Source organism: Vanessa cardui, chromosome 21 (assembly GCF_905220365.1).
Source record: "Vanessa cardui chromosome 21, ilVanCard2.1, whole genome shotgun sequence".
NCBI lineage: Eukaryota > Metazoa > Arthropoda > Insecta > Lepidoptera > Nymphalidae > Vanessa > Vanessa cardui.
In genome coordinates, this window is record NC_061143.1 from 5,941,915 (window position 1) to 5,967,873 (window position 25,959).

Consider the following 25,959-nt stretch of genomic DNA (forward strand, 5'->3'; position numbering starts at 1 on the left):
GTATTTTGATGTATACTTAGAATACATCAAAATACTATTTTTTTCTTCGGGTATGTTACCATCGTTAACATAAACTAAAACCATATTATATACCATACTAAATTTGTAAACAGAAATAATAAGAATGTTGTTTCATTGTCAACAATAGGTGTTACAGAAGAAAATTAATAATGTGACAATTTGTTTGATAACATAAGAAATGTAAAGTTACCTAAAAACATAAATACATTTGCTACAATCCATTGAAGCTTATCTTAATACAAGGTAATTACATATTGAGCAAGCCTTTCGATGTATTCTTAACAAAATATTGTTTTCTTAAGCTTGGTTTGTGGTGTACAAGTTGACGGAGGTAAGCTTAGCGGTCGGTGGCCGCAAGGACGTCGCTGCGCGGGCGGTGAGCGTTCGATCTTACCATGTGTGCGTGCATCTCCGGTACGCCTTCGGACGTTTGGCGGGGAGAGACATTGTGATTTAATGTTGCCATCCGCGCGATAGATCCTACATTTCATGTTAAAAGTATGGATAATAAATTAACGAATTACAAATTCTTGTTCCATTTTTCCCTGCATTATTGTAATAACTACTACTTATAAATATGAAACATTGTGTTTAATCCAAATATTGTAAATGAAAATTTCAGTTTCAATAAAAGGTCTAGTACAATTTTTGTATAACTTATCAAAAAAAAAAGTGATATCTTACTTTTATCACGTCATCAATTTATTATCGAATGGAATCCGTTGCGTACATGCTAGCAACATTATCTCGTCGTCCAAGACTACGCTGCGAGGCAGCCAGGCAGGCCGCGCATATTCATTCACGCACACTGCTACGTAGTTCGTTAAGCGTGTGGCGCGGTCTGCAACTTTTATTGTTTTTTTTTCAACTTCTCAACAAGCCAACCTCTTGTTTGGACGTCTTATACCTGCGTGTGCTTAAAATTCGTAAACTTTTAGGCATATTGTATGTAATAGTTAAGATTTAATAGTGCTTAAAGAAGTTTTTTAGTAATAAAATTCGAAGTGAAATCTCCGAAGGACCAGCTGTTGTAATATAAGGCAATAGCCTCGTTTAATGTCAACAAATAAATAAACAGTGATCGGGACAAGTTGCGTTCGAAACAAAAAAGTATTGTGATGAATTATACAATGGTCTAAACTGGAAATCCAGGACGAGAATGGACTTCGTTCATCGCTATTGGAACGTGAATTTCGTAGCGAGAGTGGCGGCTTCACCCACATAACATTTATGGTAAGTAAAAAGTTTCATGTTTTGTTTCGTAATAACCAACTTTTTCGCGAGACGTTACATGTATTTTTTTTTTGTTTATTTTACGATGCATCCGCATTTTGTATCAGGTATTTTATTACAGGCTGGATTAAAAGTTGTGCGAACAGGTCGTGATAGTTTGCGAAATGACGGTAGGTTGAGGAACCCACGCAATGAATATGTTACTTAAAACTTTTCTATGTGAATTATATCTTAAATAAAAAGTGTTAAGCGTAATGAGGTGATAGTATTTTAAAAGAAATGCGGTTTCTATTATAAATACGCATCTATTGCTTTCAAAGTTAGGTGACAGTATTAATTTTTCGTATCATTTCGTTTACTACGATTTAAATTTACTTTTCATTACTATCCGTAGGCGAAGGCGTATTGAAGGCGTACCTTCATGATTTCTATCATTTTTAAATAAAGTAAGCGATTTTTAAAATTTTGCAATCAAAAGTTTAATATATTGTATTCAATTAATTTTATGGTAGTATACTTTAAAAGGGAAACAGTTGACCTTTCTAAAAAAATTATGATATTTGTTTTTAAATAATTTTCAGGTATTATTGTATAAAAAATAACAATTTTTAAATTGAGTAATGATGTTATTACTGATGTTAATTACATTGATTTTCAAACTTTTATTAAGTATGATTTGTTTATCTCTATAACTCAATGGAGGTGTACATTGTTTACATATAGATTTTCTTCAATAAATAGAATAAAATATAAATTAAACAAAATCTTAGGATGACTTATTATAATTTTAAAATAATTGTACAAAGAGGATCTATAACCTATAAAATAAAATTACCAAAAAGGTCATCATAGCTTAAATATAAACTTAAACATATGAATATGCACAGAAACAAAAAATAACAGATACTTACCATGAAAAAAATGAAATTGTTTTTGTTCTTTTATGAGTTATTTTAAATTTTTAATATATGTATTTCTTATGTGATGTATTAAATAAATGTAAATAAACTTGATATATTGATATTAATTTATTAACAACACTAATAACATATGAAAACAGATGTGTTGCTACATAAAAAAAATTAACAACAAAAAGGTCACATTTAAATAAATAATGATACAAAATAAAAGTAATGCCTCAGTATTGTAATGTCTTCATTGCCCGAACAATACAATGGTATGTTAAGATTATGAACATCTCTCAAGTAGACAGTTCAAACGCATGCAAATTGCTTGCAATGAATACAATACAAAATCATTACAGCAGGCCGGGCTGCAATTTAGATGAGGCCAAACTAATGATTTGGATTGTAAATAGGCAGTGTGAAAGTCAAGTACTTAATTCATTTTTTAAATCGTAAAATAAGTATTAATCTCAATTGTTCATTGTAACACAAGCATATGGAGTTTTTATTTATTATGCAATTCAACATAATATTCTTTATTTAAATAATATGGTACAACTACCGGAATTGTCATTTTACAATATTTAATTAAATATATATTTAATGAGTTTAAAATGTAGATTTTACTTAACAAGAATATAATTTATTAATTTGAATGTTTCATATCATTTTTTTACAGGAACTTAATTCAATACTTTCTAAGTGATTAAACATATACTTGTATTAAACTTGTTCTCTATTTTTTCTAGAATTATTCAAGTGTTTATATAACACGTAACTTTGAAAACTCCACTCCAATAATATTTTTGATAGAATGAAATGATTATCTGTCAATTAATATTATAATCAAATCATTAATAATTAATTAAGAAATTCAATGTCATATTATGCCTCTATATATACGATGTGGGTTTTACAGAAAGGTTATATAATAAAACTAAGCTGTAAGATCAAAGTTAAACTTATCATGTTAATAATCAAAATATAAAACAAGTTAATCTGCAAAACAAGCTACTTATATAAATATACATACATATTACTAATTACTAAAACCGTTTCCTATATGTCCTGAGTCTCTTATAGTCTGATATAAGCTTAAGGAATATATAAAATATTGGTATAATTATATACGAAATAAGAGGGGAAATATGCAATACAAAAGTCTGCTTATTTTATTAGTATCGCTTTTGTATAAACATGACAAATGTATCAACAGGATCTTTTATTTTATTTATAGTATAATATCAGTTCCTGATAATAATAGACCGTCTATTGCCTATGTGTAATATTTACTTGTCTAATTATGACAATGATTATTTATAACACTGTAAAACTATTTTTAGTTTGTGATATAATTTCCAACCTGTCTGGGTAGTTACCACCCACGCATCAGATATAATCTACTGCTAAATAGCAGTATCCAGTATTGTTTTGTTGAGGTTTGAAGGGTGAGTGAGCTGGTGTAAGTAAAGGCACAAGGGACCTATACAAATAACATCTTAGTTCCCAAGGATGGTGTGGCATTGGCGATATGATGAGTAGTTAATACGGACGGTGGTGGACCTCTTACCATCATTTCTCTCCCGCCTACATATATCATAGACAGAAAACATAATATATATCAAAACTTTTTGATAATAATAGTATGTTAAAATGTCTACTGTTCATCCTTTGTTCAAAAGTCGACACAATTACCTTTTCGTAAAGTATTTAAAGCAAAACAATTAAAATGAATAGATAATGAAATAGTAAACCATGTCATCTTTTTTTTCTGAATAGTAAAGAATGGAGTTATCAAAAAATCGTAACATCTTAAATTCTTGTGTTATCGATTTGCATAACTTGCAGTTAAGTGAGTCATAGTTTTAGCAAAAGCTTTCTATTTCATTTAATTTACATAAATAATTATTATATAATTTTTTAATTATATAAAAAAAAACAAAAATTAATTAACATTTATACTCACTAAATTATATAAACAAATCAATATTTATTATATTGTAATTATGAATTTCCTTTTTTAAAGTTTCGTTGTGTGTCTGTTTATACGTTAGACACACACCGAAACTTGTGACACAACGAAATTTATTTTGGCATTACGTTATTATTAACGTAATGCCAAAATAAATAGTTATTTACTATGTTTATGTATATTTACGTAAATGTATTAAATACTATATATTTATATTTATTTAACAAATATTTTGATTGTAAATTTTAAAGAAAAATATGAATGTTGACGTTGGTTTGGGATATGTCTTTGCCCTTTGTAAACATATAATTAAAATTTTTAAATTAACATGGTTATTTTTATTATTAAAGTTATTAATTTCGGGATATTTAGCATGTTGTTTGGTGGAGCTCGATATTTCGACATTGTCTACGAAAGTCTTAAGTCTTAAAGACTGAAGTTTGCGGGTAGATGTTGATAATGCTAGAAGTGTCCGTATCGAACTACCTCCTTTCTCGCAAACGTACGTAGACAATGTCGAAATATCGAGCTCCACCGAACAAAAATTAAAAACATGGTAAATATCCCGAAATTAATAACTTTAATATAATTAAAAAATTTAAACAATAAACTTAATAAACAAACAAACAGTATCTTTATATATATAAAATCACAACAAGCAAGTTGTATAAATTAAGCTCATAATAATTCCGACTTATCCCACCCGTGTTGCATCGCATGTAATAACAAATAGGACGACCTAAGTGCTAGGTTTCGAGCAATAAATAATTCCTAACCTAAGTCCAGTTTCATTGAACTCCACCTTGAGCCAATACCGGTTCTGCTAAGAGCTTGACCTTTGAAACCCTATCATTTATGGTCTACGCTCCATATGGAGACGAGAGCTAAAATAACTAATTTAACTTCGGCTGATAAACATACGACTTTTTAGTTTTCATTTAAATTTATTTCCATTTTTAGAAATGGCATTAGTCTCGATACGGAAACATATATAACATATATAGTATCTTTATTAGTTTCAATTCGCTTGTATATAGATGTTTAAGATAACTTACGTCCAGAGAACACGTAGAAAAATTCCCGATAATTGGTTGAATAATTACGATGTTAAAATGTAAAAAAAAAAACGTAAAAGACAAATGAATAAACAAACTAACTTTCTCATCTATTATGATTTAAAGAATCTGATCGAGTTAGTATGAACAAAGCTACGGGCTGTTATTTAAATGATAAATTATTCGATATAAGGCTCCTTCAATTGCTACCGGAGTTTAGTATGTAACGGAAATGTGTTTTGTTATATCTTCACCGTGATTGTAATAATCTCTTCATAAATTTTATCAATTGTTCATCAATTTTATCGCATGTTATCATCCACGGATTTACCGAGGTGTGTTCAATATCATTCAATTTCAACAATATTAAAAATAACTGGGATATATAACATATGTCCTTTATCAAAACTTGCAAGTTTTTACTTCTCAAAGGCAGATTCGACATTTTTTTATCTATTTATATTTTTACTAGTTTTCTACTTTTTTATAGCGAGTAAAACGAGAATAGACGTTATTTTATTGAGGGACTGGCGCTGACTGTACAATAAAGGTAGTTTATTACTCGCCCAATAAAGTTTGAATGCGTCCGTGATCTTAACCAGACAAGCTTTGATCGTAGGGTTCATCGTTTGCTACCTATTCTGAGTAACTAAGTAGGTCCTTGTTTTCGATGGTTTTCTTGTGAGAGACTATTGTTCTCTTTACTATACTACGCTACTCAATGCCAATTTATGTTTTAGCGATATGTGTTCATTGTGACCGACATGCTTGCAGGCACGTAGCTTTGTACAGTCGACGAAAAAACTGTTTATTTTATGTTGCTAATTATATTTGCTTAGCGAATTATGAGGTTTTATGGGAGAACTAACTTACCGAGTAAAAGGTATTGTATCATCACGTACGTTTTATTTATGTATTCATAAAATACGGTGGAATTGTGTGAAAGTATTTACTACACAATAAATTAAGCTTTTGATATTTATTCGTGTTACATTGTACTCCAATAACGGTCAAGATTATTTATTATTTCATTTGAGTTTCGTTTGTTGATTTTCAGAAGTCGTCTACTTTTGAATATATACGATTGACAGGCATACTTGACCTTTACAAATAGCGCCAGTAATCTGTGTATTAGGTAATTGTGTATCAAGTAATAATACGGTTACATGTAATCCTTATTATGTATACGTATGCGCATTTTTTCCTGTACGAAAATTTCTGTGTGTGTATATTGTATTTAAGAAGGTTCATGTTTTATATAAATGTAAATAAGTAAGCCGAGATGGCCCAGTGGTTAGAACGCGTGCATCTAAACTGTTGATTTCAACCCGCATTGAAACAGCGTGTTGGAATATGTTCCAAGCTTTCCTTAATGAGAGAGGAGGCCGTTAGCCTAGCAGTGGGAAATTTACACGCTATTACTTTCCTTTAAATAAGTAAATATAATTGTTTGTCGCGCTGATAGTCTCTTATGGGTTCATGCGATTGTTAAAATTCACAGTTATTGCCGACAACTGTGTGAAGGTTTCCGTTGCAGTACCGTCGATGTATTATACATTAGGTCACGCGTGAGTCGTATCGGGTAATTGTTTACAAACAAATTTAAAAAGACCTTGCGACGCATGACTAGTATTAACTATGACATACACACGATTATTGAAATAAGTATAAACAATAAGATACAAGACTGACGTAGCCCACTAAGAGATATTTTTAATTCGCCGATAAATTTTGCGCTGAAGTATTCGCCGAGTTAACAGGTATACCGATTGGTTGTCATGGCAATCGGTTAAACGTTATAGGAGCAGATGTTTTGCAACGCCATCTAGCTGTAACGAAGCATAAAAATCTTCATGGAAAAATAATCCAAGATCAGTGATCAGTCAAACTAGGCACAATTTTAAGTAGATCGTTTTTAAAAGATTTTATAATAATATTAAGCCATAACAGTCTGTTAAGTAATTAAACTGTTTCATTATAAAAAACGAGACGCGAGTCGTCTGGGCTTCGTGAAGCGATATAATTTATCGGGTTTATTGTGTCAATAGTGAGATCACAGCCATAAGTGGGTAGTTCGTTAATTAACTTTTTGAAAGCGAGACGGTCTATCCGAATGCGTCAGTGTAACGACTATGATATACTATATATTAATATAAAAAGAAATATTTTGTTTACGTATGTGTATGTTGTTTTTGAGATTCAGTATCGATAGTCAAATTTGTTTGTCAGAGAAACAATGTTAGTTTATATTGTTCTAGATGAAAAAAAAAATATGTAAATTTAAAATTTTGTATAATTTTTCGTTAGTATTTTCTTGCTCGACAGTAGTGCGTAATTACGTATAAGTGCCTTTATCATTATCAGCTTATCTGTTAAGGTGTTTTACTACCATTTATGAGTAAACACTAAACATGTTATCAATGCGGGTCAATCGTATTGATGATATATCATTTTGAAGTATTTAAAATTGTAACATGCAAAGGTATGATATTTTATTTAAGTTAAACTCCTTTCGTGTACAGAGGGTAAAATTTTCCACTCAAATTTGTTTACGTAAAAGGTTACACTTTTGCCACGGGAAAGAAATTAAAAAAAAAAGACCAGTTATATTCCACTAAGCTCCTTTCTCCTTTCTTGTCTTTTTTGAACCTCCTCTTCCGAATTGGAAGGGATATGTGACAGAACATACATACACGAATCCTTAGCGGTGTTTGTCTGAATTTAAACCCGCGATCTTTACATTAGATACACGCGTTGTTTCCACTGGACCATATCTGTTTCATAGCTCATTCATATCAACCATGTCATGTTAATTTATTATAATCCGTATAATTCAACGATTCAACGTCATATAATGTATGCCTCGTATAAGTTTATTTGTAATACCTATACATTAATGTGAATACTAATCTAAATTTTAGTTGATTTTTAAAAACAAGTCACGCGAGTACCGATTTGTATCGTAGACGGTATAATTTATACGCATTATCAACAAAGGTCAAATAAGTTTTGTTTTTACGTTTTGACGTTATGTTAAGTTATAGAATTGGTAGGTTTATTGTAAATATGAATGCACTAAAAGATTAGATTATATTTTTATAGATATGTTTTTATCTAGATTATTGAATATCTCCGTAACTAACAACGCGTATATTTTCGCGTTATTAAATATCTCGAAATATTTCTAAAACCATCGGGTCTTGCATACGACAACCACCTTGGTTTATCTGGTTTGTGTTGTTAAGGGCAATATACATTAACATGAAACGTTTGAATTTAATAATAATTAGCTATTTATTTTGTAATAATAAATTTATATTTGTCACATTAACACTGTTTCAATTAAATTCAAATAAGATGTCACTATTTCGCATTTTAAGCTTAAAAACATTTACTGATCTTTGACACCTAGTTTCGTGGATTGGTAATATTTGGGTTCTCTTTCTTTTGCAATGTTTGTCAGTCTAGCCTGTAAGAGCCCGTAGATTTTTTTCTCTGTCTGCATTTATACAAGGAGTGAAATATGCTAAACATTTTATAACTTAACCTCGTCTGATGCACTCCACGACATTATTAAGAAGTCCCCCCTAAAAATACCTCGTGGTATCTTTATTTCAAATATACGCACAATTTTATTAATTTAAAACTCTAAGTAGTATTTTTTTATTGAAACTAAATGACCGTGGATAAATTATAATAAATATATTTCACCGTGTTTTATAGAAATACCGCAAGTCTCATAATTTATGTAGTCAGATATATCTAAGCGATTAGGTAACATTTCCCGAGGCGACAATGACATCGTGATTAACCCAAGCATAGGGCTTATCACACAATCAAAACATAGAAATAAAGGTTACGAGTTACGTTAAACACTTTACTATATGTTAGCGATGGAAGATTTATATCTTCCTTCCTTATCTTTCGCGTCTTCCGTCTCTATCCGATAAGGTATATTACATTAATCAGTTTTTATAAATCCTGTTCATTTTATGTTTTAACTAGTGACCAGCCACGGCTTCGCATGTGTGCAATACTGATGCTAAATATACTACAGAATTTGTTTATTTACATCATATTTGAAACTTCTAAAATTATCAATGTTTCCTTACTATACTATCCATGGTTTATATACAGAACTGCTCTTAAATCCTTCTGTCTTTTAAAAAAAACCATCAAAATCCGTTGCGTAATTTTAAAGATTTAAGCATGCATGGGGACAGACAGCGTTAAGCGATTTTGTTTTATACTATTATTATGTTTTTATATTGATATGTTTAGATAGAGTATAGAACAAGATCAATCACTAGATCTTAAACTATCTCTATGCTAAAAATCACGTTCGTCCGTTGCCCCATAGCTGCGTAAGGAGAAACCTACGAACGAACTTTCGAATTTGTAATATCACTAGCAACCCGCCCCGGCTTCGTAGGAGTACTGTAGTAATAAGTACATACAAACACTGTCGCGGACTTCCTGTATCAACTGAGATAAATATTCAACCCTATATAATTTTAATCTGAGTTTATCAATTTAAGCGGCGCATGCGCAGTCTCCGGCGGCACGACTTAATAAAGTATGCCATTACCATAATTTTGGCTTATTTGCATTAATTATTCAAATATTATACTTAATCTAGTTTCGAGGAAAGGTCTATCTATCGTAAAGGCTTACCTTACGATAGATAGACCTGTGTGTGTATGTATACATATATACATAGATATATTCTTTTATAACACACACACACAGACACTCACGCCCACACACATAGACATCACTGTAAGTATTATATCTATGAATATTTCTACGTTGTGATATATTTATAAAAGTTAACAAGGTGACATATGTGGTAACCCTATCACAGCAGGGACTCACGGATGTAGTCCGTTCCAAAGGTTTTTAAACGCCAATTAGGTTAAAAACTACTATCTCAATAAACACTCGACGATCGTTACATGGGTAAATAATCTTAGGCAATCAGCCCACGAGTGGTATCGAAATAGATCACCTTATCGGTAATCGGTAATATCAATAAATTTGCTTCTGAACCTGCCACACCTGCTACTTGTGCTGGAATCGAATCGCGGAAGCATATTCAAATAAAATATCTGCCTACTCGTCTTTGCTTGAACTATATATTTTAATATATTATTATTAAAATTTTATATTACATAAATGATAACATTGTTAAGGTTTGTTGTAAATTGCATTTTTAAAATTTTTATGGTTGCGTAAATGATAGACAAATAGCAACAAAATCTCGACCTGTTTTTTCATCCTAATTGTGATTGACGTAGGTAAGTAGGTTCTTTTTTTTAGATTTTTATATAAAAAAAAATATTTAAAATATTTCGAGTAAAGTTTATAAATTATGTACTTATAAGATTGAGCGAAGACTTGCGAAAAAATAAGATAAAACTTTTTTTTTTCATTGTTTATACTAATAAAATAAATATTTGAAAAAGGAAAATAATTAACTTTATCATTCAAATGATTTTACTGATCGAATTTGAAAAAACCATCATGATTACAACCTTACCAGTAAATTAATATAATAATGATAATTAAGGTAAAACCATCAATTGAAACTTTAAAAAAAATCGAAAATGAAATTATTGTAATTTTAAGTAAAGAATAATAAACTTATGTAATTGATCAAAGAAAACATGCGTTCATTGGCACAGATTAGTTTAGTTTCCGGTAATTAACGTAATTACAAAATTCTAAACATTGAATTATTACCGAAGTACATACATACACCTTAAGGCTGTAAATCCCCTGTAAATCTTACAAGTTGTAAATCCACTAACATTATTGATTTTAAGTATTGACATATTATAATTACCTATAAACTTCAGTATATTGGACATACAGTCTTTGGATTTTAATTATAACAATAAATTAACTCGTTTTATCTTTATGTTACGGCATTGGTTATAAATTCGTTACCATGTGTCTGAGAAAAAGGTATAAAACTTTGTGGTAAGGATTTGTCTACCTAGGTTGGTACCATTCAACATATATGCTACCGACACACAGCAGTACTTAGTATTGAATTACATTTTGAAAGGTGAGTTAGCTAGAATATCTAGAATAGACGAATCTTACCACTTATCATCAGATGATGCAATCGCCAAAACCGACGTAATTAGATTTTAAATATAGAAACAAAAAAATATTTTTTAACTGAATTTTCAGTAGATTTTCTAGTTGCTTATTATACTTCATATGTTTTTATTGTGATATTATTGTTACCTTCAATCAAATCAATTAATTCATGAGTGTTTGGAGAATTACTTAAAGTGTAGACTGAATAATCAATGAGCGCGTAATATATAGGGCAAAACTATTAAGAGTACTTGAACCATAATATAATGCGCAGATGAATTTATGTAACCCAGTACTATGTTTATTAATTTTTCATTTCTATTTTTAAAATAACATCTTTAATTGTTTGCTTTTGTTTTTATATAAAAATTAAGGATTGCTACGATTAAAACCTTGATGATTATCTGTATGTTTCCACGTCCTATCAATTTCATAATATGGTTTTAATTTTCGTTATTACGTGTTATTGAAACCGTAGAAGCAGTTCCGAAAACCAATGAGACGAAGCCATACTAATGTAGGTAGTTTGTTTTATACTAAAAAAAGTCTAAATCCGGGGCGTGTCGTTAATTTCGTATCAAAATGAACTTTATAACAACTTGTGCACGTAACTGACGATTTTATATAACATAGTTTAATGTAAATTACACGCTTTGTGTCGTTTCCTAGTACAGAGGGCTTTGGCCTTTGCCGAGATAATAATGGAATGGTTACGGGTTTTTTGTTCGCTTTCAAGGCGCTTGTTATTTTGTAAGACGTGCTTTGCCTTGGACAGAGTTGTCAAGTTGTTGGGAGATCTAGGACTCGAAATATCACCTACCAAGAGTAAGGCATGCTTATTTAATAGAAGTCGAATCCTCAGTAACCTCTGCAGCCTGACAATAAATAATACACATTTAGAACTTTTAGATAGCGTGAAATATCTTGGAATGTGGCTGGATCGTTCCTTGCGATGGGGAAAACACGTTAATGAATTAAATGAAAAAGTTTCAAAATTTCTTAATATTTTTAAAGTTTTAGCTGGCTCTGGCTGGGGTGTACATCCCAAACATCTTAGACGGTTATATATGTCCATAATTCGTAGTAAAATCGATTACGGTAGCTTTCTTTATGACAATAGTTGCAAATCACATTTATACAAATTAGATAAGGTCCAGAACCAAGCCATGAGAGTGATAGGTGGTTTTATCAAAACGACTCCCATACATGTGATGGAATCAGAACTTTGCCTACAGCCGTTGTACATTAGAAGACATTATTTAGCTAGCAAATTTTTATTGAAATTGAAATCACTTCATGATAATGGAGTTATCCCTTTCTTGGAAGAATTTTATATATCTTACTGTAATAGTCAATTTTGGAGAAGAAAGAAGAAACCGCTCTTAGCTTTGCTTTATTCAGATTTTAAAAATATTCCACTACATTCTACTAAAAAATTGGAAATGTTTTCTTTTGACTCTTGGATTACTAATTTAGACGTCTCTAGAAATATTAAGTTTATTGGATCAATTTCCAAGTCTAAAAAAGAATACAGTTTTTTGGAATTACGAACACTCTGCACGGATATGATGAATGAATATGACTCCTTCTATAAAATTTATACAGACGGTTCAAAAGATTCGGTTGGTTTAGGAGCTGCTTTTTTTGATGAACAATTAGGATATGGTCATAAATTTAAAATTAACACAAATATATCAATAATGTATTTGGAACTTTTCGCAATAGCTGAGGCGTTATCATATGCAACAACTTTAAGTAACAATAAGATTGTTATTTTCACGGATTCGAAAAGCTCGCTACAACATTTGGCTCGGTGTACCTCGACATTTCGAGGAACCCCGATAGCCTACACCATACTAAAGTTATTACTGCAGTCGAATGCTGGGTCTAAAACTATAATTTTGCAGTGGATTCCATCACATGTAGGTATATTAGGAAATGAAAAAGCCGACCAATTAGCCAAAGCAGCCACTGCCGATGGAATAGATGTATCAATAAGGCCTTACTATAGTGATTATATTTATAAAATTAAGAAAGCGTGCTACGAGTTATGGACAGAATATTTTGACCAAAGATCAAAAGAAAAAGGTATATGGTATAGAACCATCCAGCCACAACCTCCGTCCATGCCATGGATAGATAAAAGTAACCTACAAAGAACAGATTTATCCCTTATGATGCGCATTCGTTCCGGTCACATTCCATTAAATAAGTTTGCCTACCTTATAAAAAAAATAAATTCACCGAATTGCCACACATGTAATGTCGTAGAAGATGTTTTTCATATTTTAGTGGAGTGTGTCCGGAACAACGCGTACCGACGAAAATATTTTAGTGATAGTTTAACGTGTAATTCTGTTGGCTATTTCAATAGTGTGTTGGCTACTCCAAATTCGATTAATGCTACACGTACCTTGCGATTGGTTGGGATTTGCATTGAGAAAACTTAAAACTTTTCTCAAGTCAAACCTCAACTTCATTCTTTCACAATGTATTTTTAGTTAATATGTACTCATTATGTAAACATTGTATTAATTACAGAGCGGCATAGTCAGAATGTAATGATTAAGCTCTTAAAATAAAGATTAAAAAAAAAAAAAAAAAAGACGTGCTTTGAAGCCCCCTGACTAAAGTTTAAGTCACAATTCTAGTCTAGGATGTTATATCTGGTCGCGTTTTCTAATCTAATAGTTTTAAACGTGAAAGTTTTGTATGGTTGGGTGATTCGTAGCATCACGCCTAATAGCGAAAGATTATTTGATGGAATATAACCTATAAACACTTTGATTTTATTTGTTTAATAATTTACTAAGCTAAGAGTTGAGGAGTTGGTTTGTTTCTTTTATTTGAACGTGCAGAGCTCTGGAACACCAGTTAGAACTGAAAATTCATTTTTACTTTTGATGGAAAAATGTATTCGACCGGTGCAACCGCGCAGAGTATGTATTGTTTTATACAATAGGTTCGTACTTATTAAAAAAAAACAACTACCTTCGCTTGAATATTGTGTATTGTCTGAATAGAAAACAAACACCATAACACGGTGAATGCACGTTTAATCTGTACAAATATTTCTTCTGAGCTTCCATCAAAACCGAACTCGTCAGCTCAGAGGCCGGTTGTAACGAGTGTTTTTTTGTTATATGTTCCTATAGCTTCGGATGTTGTTAAACGATTTTGATACCTATTTATTAACTCATCATAATCATCATAAGTTTCGTTAAAATTTCAAAAATAATAATTTTATATGTATAGTTAAATTTAGGATGAGGGTAGACTAACAACTAACAAGAAAAATTTCAACTTCAATTTTAAATACAGTCAATTAAAGTTCTTCAAGTCTCTAATAGAATTTGTCTATAACATTAGTTAACACTACCAACATTAGTTAAGATATATAGTATTAATGTTCATTTTTTTTATTTAGTAGTTTTATACTCCCATTAAAATGAAAATAAAAATTTTGAAAACTTACAGATATATAATAATGTTAAGAGTGAGATCTTTTTACTTCATAAGGTTTATCTTATGTAGTAGACTACCTCGTAGTGACTATTGACTATTGATCAGACCAATTTGCATATCTATAAACACTTCCTACGCAAAATTTTTACTGTAAAGCTATGTTCAATATGAAACATTCTTGTTATTCACTAAGTTAAATATTATTATTGAGGTCTACTTTCTTATCAATATAGGGTCCTATGAGTTGTTTATTTTAAATTAAATCAAGTAATTGTTGAATTTTTAACATATTTTAAAAGTTTCGAAAGGTTAACACTAGGCTATTAGTATACTAATTTCCGTTAGCCTCCGTCTGAGTAGTAGGGGTTGGTTCTTATAAGTACTTTTCTCATCCGCTGACGTCGGCAAAATTTCATGATGATCGGTTGACTTGTTTAAAGTATTGTAAGACTTCTTTATTAATAAAATTACGTATTTGTCTGAGTACCGTTTTATTCGGGCCTGGTCTCAGTCGTAGGTATGTAACGGGGACTACATACCAAGTTTACTATCAATACAAGCAATTGACCATTTCATTTCATCGACAGCTCCTTGTATTTCTTAGCATGGAAATAACTGTTTGTAAATTGCAACTAACACGTTTAAGTAAATAATATCACGTTAAGAGTCACACAGGTTCCGTAGGACATTATTAACACGGTAAAAGATGGTGTTTATACTCATTGCAAAGTGAACTATTAACACTCATAGTTTCATACCATTGACTAACTCAGTAGTTAATAAGAGAAACTCATTTAGCTTATAGCTTGCAATACGAAGAAACTTTGAAAACTATACTTATAAAATAGTTTGTACTTCTGACTGATTATCAACGCACAGCGTATAGTTTAATTTGGAACATATGTTTTGTTAAGCAATTATTCCAAATATAAGCGAATGTGAATTAGTTATATAAGACGTGGTATCAATAAAGGAACACCCTATGCTGTTAGGGAGCGATAACACCAATTAATAGCACTCAGCGCTGTTAAAGATACAACCGATAAACGCTATAAATTATAAAGAAAACATTTCTCCTTCGAGATACCGATTAAGTCATATTAATTTGTCGTAGTAATAACATTCAATCATTCACCCTGAATGCCTCAGTTGCGATTGCTCCGCAAACCGACAGGTGTATAGTTTTTTGCGGCATAACGCTATTCCGGTCATAACTCGCAAATATATTATTAGACCACACTGATGTCTGGAACAAGCCGGCAAAAAATACATCCTCATAGATACTGGTTTTCTCGGGTAATATTATATATTTTAATTCTCGTGTTATGTTGAGTTTAATGTTATTTTTTTTTATGTAATGCAAAAGCAATTAATTTTTTTGTGACATAGTTTGTACCAGTAATCAGGGTTGGTAACCTTTTTATACGTTTTGTCGTATAATGTTCTACTGGTTTTCCTTGTACATCCTGTCCAAGCTAATACAAACGTGATTATGTCGTTTGAATCGCGGGACAAGATGGTCAAAATTATAGTTTTATTGTTAAGAAATTCTCTTAAGTTTGTATGAATATGGCACCCTCTTCCATTCTAGAGTTTTGGATTGCCAGTTTGGTTAAAAATTACAGATCAGTCGCATCTAATCATAATCATCATCATTATCATTATCATCACTACCACCACCATCATAACCATCATAATCACACATACATGAAATCATGTATGTATGTATGTATACATACAGTGTCATAGTGTTTTAAATATGTGTAATGTCTCTGTATGTATTGTATTTCCTTGTCTAAATACTTTTGTATTTATATGACTGTAAAAGCTTTTTTTTTTTTAATTTGAATGAAGGTAATTTATATAATTCTAATTTAATATGTGTGTATCTTAGTTTAAAGCCATTGTCATGCTATATATAAGCGCTATAATAACCTACATAACTATATCTTACATGTTGATAAAAGTACCTTCCTTTAATATGTAAATAAGGTATTCAAAACACATAATTTTATTTTATGTTACTATTATTTCAACAATAAGATAACCTTTTTAATTTCATTTAAGCGCTGGTTTTCGAATCTTATTTGATATATCAATAAATTAAGTTCTCCTTTTGAGAGCAGTAAGATAAAAAAATGTTCGATATAATATTATATCGAGAACAAGTTAAACTGATATTAAAGGAAATCAGTTCCCTCTGGATAAAAGCTGTTAGAAATGTTATCGCCGTTAAAATAAAACGTTTTCGCTGTTACATAGATAGTAGTGACGGACAGATAAGCAAATGGATGTAAAGATTGACAGTAGTCTGATATCATTCAAACAACGGTTAAAACAAACCTTTACGGAGTTTCACTTTGTACATTTTGTCACTGATTTGGAGTAACGCAAGGGGGCGTTTTGTGACCACTATTATTTTACACCTTTAATATTATACGCTATATCTTTTTTTGAACTACATGTAGTCTGATGAAATTTTTATCTTAAAATTCTACTCTTTGTGATATGTCGTTTTATTCCTTCGATAACAAGGATCCTGAAATTTGATATGGTAACGTTAGAAACAGACATTAATACAATTTTTGTTTTTACGCTATATATAATTAAGCTAGGTAAAATTACGTCGATGCGAGCTATATCAATTTGGCTAAACTCTAATTTAATTAACTTGAAGGGCTTCAATGTGCCAGTATCCTGTTCACATTTACTTTTCGCTACTATAATCACGAGGATTACTAATTCGACATTTTGTACTATTCCAATATATATATATTTTTAAAAAATTTGTACATGCACACTTAGAGTTTTATCGGAAAGAGTTATAATTTTGAATTAAGTACAATTCACTATTTTATTAGTCTTGATTTATTCTTAGTACTATTCGCTCATCATATCACCACTAATGATGTTTTTTTTGTTTCAGAACTAATAAGAATACTATTATCAAGATGTGGGGTATATACAAAGTGGCAGCTATTATTTTCTTCGGCGCCCTCAGTAAAGGCGAACTTCCTGAAGATGATTTCAGGATAATCAATAGACAAGGTAAATTAAAACAAATTATTACTTTACAAAAACATGTCCAGCACGAAAAGTATAGTTATTTAAGTATCTTTCCATTTTAGTTTGACGAAGATGAAATTCTCTGAAACTATGTGTTTTCGTCGTTCGGTCGATCTGTTTGCAATTATTTTGGAATCTGTTTTGCAATTGGCGTCTTTGTGTATTTACATTTATGTGCAACAGTCAATTTACTTACATTTCTACCTGCATCTACTATTATTTATATTAGAATAAGCATTATGTAATATATATCGTTTACTATTTATACGTATATTATAATCACTTGTAAGACACGAGTGCTGTGAATAAAGATATCACTTAGATATTCTGCACTTAAAACATTTTAAGATTGTATAAAGATAATGAGAGGGGATACATTAAACAGTGGCACTTTTAAAAACATTGGAATGGACACTATATGAAAATTTAATGTAGATACAGAGTTAGAGACACTTATTGTGGGTTCATTATTCCTGTATGGGTTACAAAAACACAACCTTCATTTTAAATTTAAAAAATACCAAGTTGCTTTTTGTGTTCTATATTTTAAATGCGATTCTAAGAAATCGTTTAAATATATAATCTATTTTGTAAGCGGAACTGCGAGCGACTTGAGTAAAAAAAAATTAAAAAAATACCGTCTTAAAGGAAGCACGTTTAGAACAGTTTTTTCTTCGAATTTATAGTTCGCGACCGGTTTTATCTTAAACGTAATATAACATCGTTTAATACATGTTTAATATGTCGTTCACTCTTCAAAATTAAAAAAAGAAAGTCAAAAGCGACGCTTAATTCAACAGTATTTACTTCTCAAATAATTATAATTCGAGAAAATTAAAAATATATATTTTTTAAAAGAACAAATATTAAACAATTATCAGGATTACCTACAATTTAAATTCTCAAAAAAACTTATTCGTATATTTTTAAATGTTTATTTTATAAGTGAATATTTAGGTCTGACAGGAGTTACTCTGAGATCGAAATATTTCATGACAGAACTGTCAGCATACATTTTGATTTTGAAAATATTCCCTGGCTAACGTTTAGATTGTAACCAGTCTCATTTTATACGGTTATGATTTATAGAATTTAAAATATGCATAGATAGTCGGTTTGTCAGACGAAATTGAATTATGAAATCGCGTAACCAAGCGATTTGTTCGGTTCGTTGAAGTTGTAATTGAAGTTCTTTGGATTGCAACACGTTTAATGTATCGGCGTAAGAAGTAAAAACTTCTAATGAGTTTAAGGGTATATATATACACCTAGCTCAACAGTCATTTGATGATGATTCCATAATAATAGTGCAACAACTAAATATGAGATAGCTGTGATACGAAAATTTGAGACACCGATTCATACAAATAACATTTGTAGTTCATCACGAATCATCATCAGTTTATCACGAATTTAAATTATAAATAAAAACTCGATGACAGAAAACTGAATTTCTAATGAATATAACAAGGTTATTGACCTGGTTTTTAAATATATTTTACCGTAATAAATATATCTAGTTAGATAGCATATATCCTTTTTCTTCAACGCCGCTAACAACACCTCATTCGTCAAAATGATCAGACATTATATACATTAGCGGTGCTGTAGTTGGTAAAAAATAGCTCCATCTAAGATACGGTATTTTCTATTCGCAAGAGCTATTAGCAGACCTCATATCTGTGAGAGGAAGTTGACAGACCTCGCGAATGTATCGCAGGATGTTTGTAGGAATTGCATAACATAACATACTGGCCCTAGAATTAGTTACGTCGTTTCAAATGATATACCTTTCAAAACTATATTCAACATTTATTGAGTAACTTAAATGCGTTTCAATACAAGGAATAAACTAAGACCTAAGTAATCTAAATATTCCACTAAAAGATTATTTGCAGTAATAATAACAGATTGTTTGAGTAAATCTATAATTCTATACTATACTATTGTTATAAATGTGAAAGTAACTCTGTTTGTCTGTCGTTCTTTCACAACCAAACCGCTGAACCGAATTCGATGAAATTTGCTATAAAGTAAATTTGAACTCCAAAGAATGACGCAGGAAACTCTTTTGCCTAACACATGACAACGAAACCGTAAAACACAATGTTTACTTTGCTCTACACTCTGCACTAAATGCTTTATACGTACTTATTTTATATATTTATCGATGCACCCAAAAATAAGAGGTGAGTTTCGAAACACATGCTGTTAGATGCTATTAGAAATAATTTCGCAACAGTTTGATCGTGAGGTGCAGCACTGGCCCTTCGGGATGGAGACGTAATATTCAATAATGTTAACGATTCAATAGATTTCTCAAAAGCTCTTTAGATTCTTGTCATAATCACTAACTACGCTTTACAAGTTTTATCGAGGCCGTTCCATCATTTAGTAGATTATAAATAATTGTCGCCGAGCGATGTTTGTAAATCAAAATGGCCTTATGTTTACTATACATTAACCTGTTAATATATTTACATTATACATCGTTTCCGTTTTTTTTTTATAATATTTGTTTAATTTTTTTAGTTTAAAGCCCATTAAATAAACCAATATTGGGTGTGATTATGATAATTTGATGTTTGAAATTAATATTTTCTTATATATATAATAAATAAAATACATATTAAAAAAAATCAGTTGGAAATATATATTTTTGAAATATCAAAATTTCTAGCAGGATATTAAAACTAGTACCAATCGCGTGTAATAGAAAATATAGTAATTTATTTACAGACATCGCAGAGTATCTTTCCTATGAAACAAGGTTATTCCCCTCTTTGAAATATGTTTCATGTTTCAAATTCAAAGAATTGCCGATGTATATTTATTATTATATCTATATCACTAATATTTAATGACTCCGCAACACCAGTTTGATTCTTTTAATTGGATACGATTTACTTTCAAAACAGACACCAACTTTATTTTGTATCTATACATATTGTAAAATTTTAGTGTCTGTTTGTAATATTAAAATTACCGCTAATACTAAATGCATTATATATGTGTACACATGCTATATTTTATAGCAAAAAAAAAAATTTTTTTTACGATTTTTGTCGGTCTGTCTTTCTGTTTGTTTCGGCGAATCTCTGTAACGGCTTGACCGATTTTGATGGGAATTTAATTGGCAGCTTATTTAATAAAGTCTAACTTGAGCCGCTTTTATGTTAGAATTATATACATATATAATCTCATTTTCATTTAAATGCGCACGAAGTTGTGGACACATCTAGTATAGATTAATATCTCTGCTCATATTTAATATACGACGTCGTGTTCTGGTTTTTATTTAAAATATATTTTAATTAATACACATAGTTCGTTAGTCGATTTATTATATATATGACATACATCATTTGAACAAATCATAAAATTTCCAGACTTGTTGGCGTCTGATAGTGATATCTTTGAAGATAAGGACGGCAAATCATTTTCGCAACTGCTTTTCGATGTGGCAAGGGACCAGGTGATAGTGGGCGCGAGGTGAGTGTTGATTAAATATTTATTATTTACTATCTCTACAATTACTTATTCCACATTATACAGGACCCTCGTGTACCCATGATTAAAGATACATTTCGAATTACATTTACTAGTAATTGGAATTTGACATATATTTTTTTTAAATCCTATCTGGCAATGGTATAGTAATAGAAGTCCATTTGTTACATGTGAAAAAGTAATGCTAATAATAAATATGGGCTATGACTATTAATAAATTTTAGATTTAAAAAGTTTTACTTTTTTACTTAATATGAAATATATTTTTTTCCTAAATATTGAAAAAGTGAAGGACACCTATTCCTTTTTACTACTTTTTTTATTTGATTTCTTAAACATATGTACAAATTGCATGTTTACTTATTAAATTAACACTGCACATTTATTTTGATTACAAAGTTTACGTACGTAAAAGTTATTCATTTATAAATATTTATAGACGCAAGCTATTATGGTATTCATTTCATAATATATTTGATGTCTTTTTAATAATGTTACATGTATAATGTGTGGGAGAAAATATTAAGCATATCACTAAACTAGTGTGGGTTCAGCATTACGTTACACATTTAAAAAGTCGTAAAAGTTTTTACTATACTTTACTTTTATGGAAATTGTTCGGAAATCATCTAGATTTGAATCCATGTCATTGTGTAACGGTGTCGATTCTCACGGCATTTATGTGAATAACTTGTTTGCAGATAAAAAAATGCTCTAATATACTTTGTAGAACGTCGTGTTATCTGTGATAAAAATCTAAATGCAGTATTGTTTTATTTCGAACGTTATTTACTAGAAAGCAACATAGACATTAACACTAATTGATCTTCATCTGATATCGTCAAATAAAGACGAGTGTTTTTTTCGTTTACACGCATGTAATGTATGCAATCGAATTATCGATATCAGAATAAAAATAGGCTTCTCAATTAACTATTAAGTGTTTATAATATTATTAGTTATACCGTCATCAATTATAAAACCAAGCCACGAGTGTATGGTCATGGGAGTCGTGGTATTTCCTCGAAATATGTAATCGTTCCTCGATAAATATCGTTAAGTAAAGCTAGAAAGAAATAACTGTATTTTTGCCCAATAGAAATAGAGAGGTATTTAGATTTTTTGTTAAGAAATGCGAACGCGCAAATCCATCTTATTGTAATAGGTAACTTATGGGTGGTGGTTAATATTATATAAATTAAACTTTCCTCAAATCTCCAATGCGTCACCTAAAGTAGCTTTCTTCATTTATTAATTTTTTTCTTTTTTTTTATGGTATAGGTTGGCGGACGAGCATATGAGCCACTTGATGGTAAGCGGTCACTATCAGCCATAGACAATGACGCTGTAAGAAATATTAACTATTCCTTACATCGTCAATGTGCCACCAACCTTGGGAACTAAGATGTTATGTTATGTGCCTGTAGTAACACTCGCTCACTCACCCTTCAAACCGGAACACAACAATACTGAGTACTGTTATTTGGCAGAAGAATAACTATTGATATTAATAAAACATTACATATATGTTTGAACACATGTTAACACTTTTGTTATATAGAACAAATATAAATGGTTAAATTCTTAATACCTCGTCCTTAAACATGACAAGCATGTGACCTCCAATAAATAATACCTTTGTAATTATCTCCGAACGAAGATTATTAAACATTTTTATGTTTAATTTAATACACCATATATTATACGTTAAAGCAAATATATTAAAAAAATGAATTATGGTTCATAAAACGCTATCTTAATATTATTTTAATGTTGATAATAATGTTTGTCCCGCTGCGCTCGCTAACTGATTACACTTAAAATTTTATTTTTTTTGAGTCATTCACCTGTTTGTAGAGTGAATGATAAAACGTCGACTCTTATCAGATACAGGTTCATAACGGATCGGGTCTGATTCGGTTCGCCTCATTTGATTCTGTCATTGAATCGTGAATGAAATCAAAAATGGATATCTGGCATTGAATAGCATCATAAAAACCAGTCGCGTTTTTATTGTAATTTATTGAATTTATACAAATTTGCTTGGTAGGGCTTTGTGCAAGCCCGTCTGGGTACCACCCACTCATTAAATCGCCAACAAGTGAGCTAGTGTAACTACAGGCACAAGAGACATAACATCTTAATTCCCAAGGTTGGTGGTGCATTGGGGATGAAAGGAATGGTTATTGTTTCTTACAGCGCGATTGTCTATGGGCGGTAGTGAACATATACCATCAGGTGGCCTATATGGTCGTCCGCCAACCAATAGCATAAAAAATTGTTATGATATCGATATGCTTAAAAAATTATTATTAAGACGTAATCCTGTCTAAGGATAATGCAAGAAGCAATAATATTTTATAGTCATTAGTGTTCTTTGAGATTGTTTATGTGGGTTTAGTTAAGCGGTGAAGTTGGTTACAATTTAATAGATCGGGACAGTTCGGAACAAACCTGTAACGGTACAATCAAGCGTTAATGCATGCTAAACACTTGCTAGAATTGAATCAGCGATTACTATCGTGTTCTTGGACTGGTGTGAATGTTGGCTAATTAGTGCGCTGTTCGTGTACTACATATGCATATATTCGTGTATCTCAAACGGTGTATTAACAACTGATTAGTGAACTTTATTTGTATATTTTATTTAAATAGCGTTGAAAACATTTGTCAAACCTCTTCAGTATCTAATTTATCTTTATCCACTTTTAGTTAGCTTTCATACGATTTTAATAGATGCAACATAAAAGTAGAAAAAAGAAAATGGTAGTTGAAGTTTCTATGTTAATATTGTAAATACGAAAGGCACTCTGTATTTCTGTTAACCCTTTAAAACGAGAGCACTTGGCCAATCGTAATGACATTTTAAAATCTGCGGTACTGCATCAGGATAAACATTAGGGCATATAACATTTGACGTAGAATATTTAATAATCAATGCTGTTTGTAACCGTACGCAGTGATAACCACTTAACATCAGGCTTGTTTATAAAAAAAAAACTACTCGAATACCCCAATATCTAGTAAGAGTAATATCATTTGTAAAAATAAAATGACAGCACGAAAAAATATATTTGCCCCAAAAACGTTGCAGTCAATTTGGACATTGTCTAAGTTTATTACGCTCAAAGAAATAGCTACGACATAAAATGTATGCACATTTCTGTTTTTTTATTTAAAAGTATTCACATTTACGTTTTCGGTGCTTTTGTTAGTAGATAGTTATATATGCATATGTATGTCCATAGACATAGACCTAATCAGTGTCTATACGGTGTTTTATGAGTTGTATCTCCGAAAATCGTCGTTCTCAAGCCGCTTTCGTAATATGCAGTGATAGTATGAAACCGGTTTATTTAATAAAAGTCCGTTTCAAATATTGTGTTACGTTTTTGGTATAACTTGATCGAAATATTAAATTAAAATGGTCTAATGTGTGTTTTCACGGTATGAGTAAACTAATTAAAACATTACGTGTAATATGATACATGTTGATGTTAGTTTTAGTTTATTAACGTAATAACATATATGCATATGGGAATTGACCTACCGTAATGATTAAAACAATTTATAACATAAACCAGTTTTATATGATAATATTATTTGCATAATATATATAAAACTTGCTTGAGAACTTATTTGATATATATGTCTTGTGTTGGAGTTGAATATATATTCGATATAGTAATAAAAAAAATGTACGATTCTGCCTTTTTTGTTGTATGTTGGAGGCGGGAAGGCTTTAGTTTATTGTGAACAAAATTCAACCCACTTATATACTTGTATGGTTATTTAAATTACACTTTTTATATGGTATTATTAGTTTTATTTTTACAATGTTACAAACGTAGCCTTTTTTAAAAAAAACAACAGTGTTATATTGACAATTTGTTATCAGATTTAACACAGTGTGTTGTTAGTACTCGTATCTACTGTAATAATAATCCAAGGCACTTTTTCCTTACATTATATATATAAACTAGCGACCCAAACCGGCCACGCAAGGGTGCAAGCTGATCTTAAGTATACTACAGGACTTGTTTATTTACGATATTAGAAGCTTCTGAAATTATCAATATTTCTCTACTACATCGGCCATGTATTATATACAAAGACCTTGATCTCGAATCGCATTGATAGCACACCTTGGGAATGAAACGATCGCCTCCTGGCTATTTCATTTCATTTTAATTGTTTATATAATACATAGGACAAAAAAAACCTCTTTCGCCGGTTCTTCTCAGGTCAGGGTATTTTATTTTCCGGTGGTACTGACTCAATTGACCATCAATAAGAAAGTGTAATTCTTCTATATTGAATAAAGCAATTTGAAATTGAGTTTGAATCACTCTATCTATTAAAACCGTCTCTAAATCCGTCGCATAATACTAAAGATCCAAGCATTTATAGGGACAGACAGCGGTAAGCGACTTTGTTTTATACTATGTAAAAATTATAATCGCAAAGCTTGCTACTAAAGGTTGTAAAAAATATAAAAATAAAGTGTAGTGAATCGCGTCTTATTTATTTCTGACGATAACAGACAACATACTGCGACGCCGCTGCGGTGTAAATTATCTTTAATAAATTAAACTGTAGATTACTGCTTTAATATGGTTGTGGG

At 30.6% G+C, this 25,959-nt stretch overlaps 1 protein-coding gene across 1 annotated transcript in view; it reads left to right on the forward strand.

Moving 5' to 3' along the window:
• Positions 1 to 796: 796 nt before the first annotated feature.
• The window catches only part of LOC124538771 (semaphorin-5B), a 47,155-nt gene continuing 21,992 nt past the window's right edge, over positions 797 to 25,959 (forward strand). The window contains exons 1-3 of the mRNA XM_047115955.1: positions 797 to 1,254; positions 17,686 to 17,807; positions 21,215 to 21,317. Coding sequence (XP_046971911.1) covers positions 17,711 to 17,807; positions 21,215 to 21,317 — 200 coding nt within the window. The 5' untranslated portion in view covers positions 797 to 1,254; positions 17,686 to 17,710. The remainder of the gene's footprint in view (positions 1,255 to 17,685; positions 17,808 to 21,214; positions 21,318 to 25,959) is intronic.